The sequence below is a fragment of the Colias eurytheme genome, chromosome 17, assembly GCF_061535395.1.
Source record: "Colias eurytheme isolate Ceu_HAF_F1 chromosome 17, ilColEury1 Martin Lab GWU primary, whole genome shotgun sequence".
Lineage (NCBI taxonomy): Eukaryota > Metazoa > Arthropoda > Insecta > Lepidoptera > Pieridae > Colias > Colias eurytheme.
In genome coordinates this window covers 10,781,895-10,786,830 of record NC_142996.1, presented here as the reverse complement: position 1 = coordinate 10,786,830, position 4,936 = coordinate 10,781,895, and the positions used below count along the sequence as shown (strand labels likewise).

At 50.5% G+C, this 4,936-nt stretch overlaps 1 protein-coding gene across 1 annotated transcript; it reads left to right on the top strand.

Annotated features, from left to right (window-relative positions):
- Positions 1-213: 213 nt before the first annotated feature.
- LOC149901484 (uncharacterized) lies at positions 214-1,501 on the top strand. Its single transcript, XM_090111717.1, has one exon. It carries the CDS (start codon positions 221-223, stop codon positions 1,499-1,501), a length of 1,281 nt encoding a protein of 426 aa, XP_089967843.1. The 5' UTR covers positions 214-220.
- The last annotated feature ends 3,435 nt before the right edge of the window (positions 1,502-4,936 follow it).

Below are 4,936 nucleotides of genomic sequence, written 5' to 3'. Positions count from 1 at the left end.
GGGTTTTTTTTTTTTTTTTTTTTTTTTTTTTTTTTTTTTTTTTTTTTTTTTTTTTTTTTTTTTTTTTTTTTTTTTTTTTTTTTTTTTTTTTTTTTTTTTTTTTTTTTTTTTTTTTTTTTTTTTTTTTTTTTTTTTTTTTTTTTTTCTTTTTTTTTTTTTTTTTTTTTTTTTTTTTTTTTTTTTTTTTTTTTTTTTTTTTTTTTTTCTCCCCTAAGTCATCATGATCCACACTCCCCAGAGGCGTGCCAGTGACACGTTCACTATCTCCGAACCAGTGAAGAGGCCTGCAACACCTAAAAGTCGGACTGCAGAAGGGAAAGCCCTTCTGCTGAAAGGGAAAGCCCACCTGCGGGAGTCCCGAAATTTAAAGACTGATATAAAAGACGGGGTAATTACGGCGCTAGAAAGGATGTATGAAATAATAAAAGAGATTGAGTTTGAACTCACCAATGCCAGGGCTGGTAGTGGAGGGCGTAGTGGGGACCCTATACATCCCCCCCCGCCATCCGATGCTGGTCCCAGCGTAGTTGACGACGCATTGGTGAGAAATCTGGACCTAAGTGAAGGAATGAAAGAAAGTATGAAAGAGATGATGACAAGAATGGAAGATATGAGAGTAAGCATGCGGGAGAATGAAAATAAAATGGACAAATTGAGCTCGCTTTTGGAGGGCAACATGACTGTCGCCAAAACGGCGAGTTATGCGGGCGTTGTCTCGAAGGGAGTCATAGAGAAACTCCCCGAAGCAAGAGCCCTGCATTCGGTCATGGTGTCATCCAAAGACGAACAAGAGACGGGTGATGAGGTGTTAGAAATGATCAGAAAGACTGTGGATGCAAAGGACGGATGGGTGAAAGTAGAGAGGGTAAGAAAGGTGAAGAACAGGAAGGTGGTCGTCGGCTGTGCGAATGAGGAAGAAAGAATCAAGGTGAAGGAAAGGCTGAGAAAGAATGAGGGATTAGTAGTGGAAGATGTAAAAAATAAGAGCCCTCTACTAGTCTTCAGGGATGTAATGAAATGCGAAGTTGACGATTTCGTCACAGCATTCAGTAATCAAAATGCAAGCATCCTTGAGGGCCTGAAGGGGGAAGAGAGAAAGGTAGAAGTAGCGTACGTGATGAAAGCAAGGAACCACCTCCAGAACCACGTAGTGGCCAGGGTGAGTCCACAGGTATGGAAGAGATGCACGAGTGAAGGATACGCCCATATAGGGCTAAGTAGAGTGAAAGTGATGGATCAAAGTCCGTTAGTGCAGTGCTCGCGCTGTCTTGGGTACGGGCATACGAGACGAATGTGTAGGGAAGAGAAGGAACGATGCAGCCACTGCGCTGGTCCTCACATGAAGACCGAGTGCGACAAGTGGCTGCGGGGAGAAGTGCCTCAATGCATCAACTGCATAAAGGCTAAGAAAGGCAGCGCAGAGCACAGCGCCTTTGACAGAGAGTGTACGGAAAGAAAGAGGTGGGATGCTCTGGCCAGATCGGCGGTAGCGTATTGCTAAGGTTGCCCAAGGTGAGTCCTTCCAGTACCGAATGCTGCAGGCCAATCTCCAGCGGAGCCAAATCGCCACACGGGAGCTACTGCTCGAAGCCACCAAGCGTAAGGCATGCGTAGCATTGCTGCAAGAGCCCTACGTTGGTGGGGCGAAAAGTATGAGGACATACAATGGAGTGAGGATCTTCCAGAGCGAAGGGGAAGGGGGTGGAGCAGTAAAGGCGTGTATTGTAGTACTCGACGACACACTGGATGTCGAACTACATACACGCCTTAGCAGTAACAACATCGTTGTGGCCACTCTCAGAACCAAAGCCTGGGAGATGATTGTAGTGTCCTTCTACTTCGAGCCCGATAAACCAGTGGGGCTCTACCTGGACCATCTTAGGCGGATAGGGAGAGAGCTGGGTATCCATAGGATGGTCCTGGGAGGCGATGCGAACGCAAAAAGCCCGTGGTGGGGTGGCGAAGTGGAAGACTCGCGAGGAAGAGATGTGTCTGCTGTACTGGAAGAAATGGGAATGCACATACTCAACACCGGGGACATCCCTACGTTCGATACCATTAGAGGTGGGAAAAGGTACTCTAGCTACGTGGATGTGACAGCGTGCTCCGACGATCTGCTGAACCGAGTGGACAACTGGAGGGTTGAGGAGAGTCTCACGAGCTCGGACCACAACGGCATATCCTTCGGCATCAGACAACATAAATCCACAGGCACGAACATAATACGAACTACACGCATATTTAACACACACAAGGCAAACTGGACTCAGTTTCATGAGAAACTGACCCAGCTGATGTCGGACAGACAATTAACTATACAAGACATAGACACAATACACAGCACACAACAAATAGATGACGCAATAGACAGATACACTGAAGCAATCACACAGACATGCAGAGACACAATGCCGACCAAAAAACACACACAGAAATTCACCTTGTCGTGGTGGAATGAGGAGCTCGCGCAGATGAAGAAGCAGGTGGCCACGAGGAGACGCAGGATCCGAAACGCAGCACCTGATCGCAGAGACCGCGTGGTTGGATTGTACCTGGAAGAAAGAGAGATGTATGAAAAGGCAGTGAAAGAAGCGCAAGAGAAGAGTTGGAAGGAGTTTTGCCGGAAACAGGATAGGGAGGGGGTCTGGGAGGGCATCTACAGGGTGCTTAATAGAGCCACAGGGAGAGAGGAGGATCTGCCCCTTTCGAGGGGCGGTGAGACCCTCGATGCCCGGAGCTCGGCAGAACTGTTGGCGGAGACCTTCTACCCCGAGGACCAGGAAAGTGGTGAAAGTGAGGGACATCGTCGGGTGCGCAGGTGTGCGGAGTCCTTGGACACCGAACCACCGGCGGGCCCGGATGACCCTCCTTTCATCATGGAGGAGTTGAAGAGAGCCGTAAGGTCCTTCAACCCCAAGAAGGCCCCCGGGGCGGATGGCCTCACGGCCGACATCTGTCAGCACGCTGTGGATTGTAACCCGGGATGGTTCCTTGCCTTGCTCAACAGGTGCCTCTCTGCCGCCTACTTCCCCGCACAGTGGAAGTGGGCGACCGTGGTTATACTGCGAAAGCCGGGCAGGGAATCATATCGGGTACCGAAAGCCTATCGACCGATCGGCCTCTTACCTGTTCTCGGCAAAATCTTCGAAAAGATGCTGGTCGGCCGACTCAGGTTTTACCTGTTGCCCAAAATAAGCCCCCACCAGTATGGCTTTATGCCACAGAGGAGCACCGAGGACGCCCTCTATAGACTAGTGAACCACATCAGAAATATGAGGGAAGAGAAGAAGATTTCTGTTGTGGTATCGCTGGACATAGAGGGAGCCTTCGACAGCGCCTGGTGGCCAGCCATAAAGGTGCGGTTGGCTGAAGTTGGGTGCCCGGGGAACGTGAGGCGGGTGATCAGCAGCTACCTGAGTGAAAGGGGAGTGAAAGTTAGATATGCGGGCGTGGAAGTGAGTAGGGGGACCAGCAAGGGGTGCGTGCAGGGATCCATAGGTGGACCAATCCTGTGGAACCTCTTGCTGGACCCTCTGCTATGGATGTTAGAGGAGATGGGAGTATTCTGTCAGGCGTTCGCCGACGACATAGTGTTGGTCTTTGAGGGTGATACGGCCCTTGAAATAGAAGGAAAAGCGAACCGTGTCCTAAACGTAATACACGAATGGGGTAAAGACAACAAATTAAATTTTGCACCACACAAAACTTGTGCCCTCCTTTCGACGAGGAGGTTAAAATATGACGTGCCACGGCTCGCTATGGGGAGTGTGGAAATTAAATATTTTTCACATATAAAAATACTGGGCCTTACAATTGACAGCGGCCTTACTTTCAACGCCCACGTCGGGACGGTATGCCAAAAGGCAATCGCCCGGTATAAACTCTTGGCTAGGGCAGCCAGAGTTGGTTGGGGACTTAGCCCAGATATTATTAGAACTATTTATGTAGCAGTTATCGAACCGACTATTATGTATGCATCGGCAGCGTGGGCACCCACCGTGGAAAAGATGGGGGTCCAAAAAAGGCTGAACACCGTGCAACGGGGTTTTGCCCAAAAAATCTGCAGAGCATATCGGACCGTCTCCCTGAACTCAGCTATGCTGTTGGCTGGGATACTCCCCCTTGACCTCAGAATACTCGAAGTCTCGAGATTATATGAGATCAAGAAGGGGGTGTCGCACCCAGCGTTGGGAGACAGGGAGGTGGAAAGAATGGCTCCGGCGATTGAGGACCCACATCCGGCAGAGCAGGAAGGGCTGGGGTTCGGGCTGGTGGACGAGGACTCGTATTCCGACGTGGCTAATAGCCACGTACATAGGATCTACACGGACGGCAGCAAGATTGAGGGTCGAGTCGGAGCCGCCCTTTCCGTATGGGAGGGGGAGGCCGAGACGAAGGCCGTCAAGCTTGCTTTGCCGCCGTATTGCACCGTCTACCAGGCCGAACTCCTAGCGCTCCAAAGAGCAGTAATTAGAGCCTGCAAGAGTGGAGTGGCGAAAGTCGGCATCTTCAGCGACTCCAGATCGGCCCTCCAGGCAGTCACACTCGGTTCCCCCCACCCCCTTGCTGTGCAAACAAGAGCGGCCCTCCGAAAAGCTGCTTCGCAGAGGCGGGAGGTCGCTCTGTTTTGGATCAAGGCGCACGCAGGGCTAAGGGGGAACGAAAGAGTGGACCAGTTAGCCAAGGAGGCCGCTCTGGGGTCGAAGAAGAAACCCGACTACGATCTGTGTCCTGTTTCATTCGTCAAGCGTATCCTGAGACGGGATACGATCGGGGAATGGGACAGGAGATATGATGTGGGGGAGACGGCTGGAGGCACGAAGCTCTTTTTCCCAAGCGCTGCTGCTGCATACAAAATAGTACGGAAAATAGACATCACACACCACACCACACAAGCACTGACTGGACACGGTGGATTCGCCTTCTACTTGAACAG

Excerpts from the sequence above, each read along its gene's own strand:
- LOC149901484 (XM_090111717.1), top strand. The coding sequence starts at position 221 with ATGATCCACACTCCCCAGAGGCGTGCCAGTGACACGTTCACTATCTCC.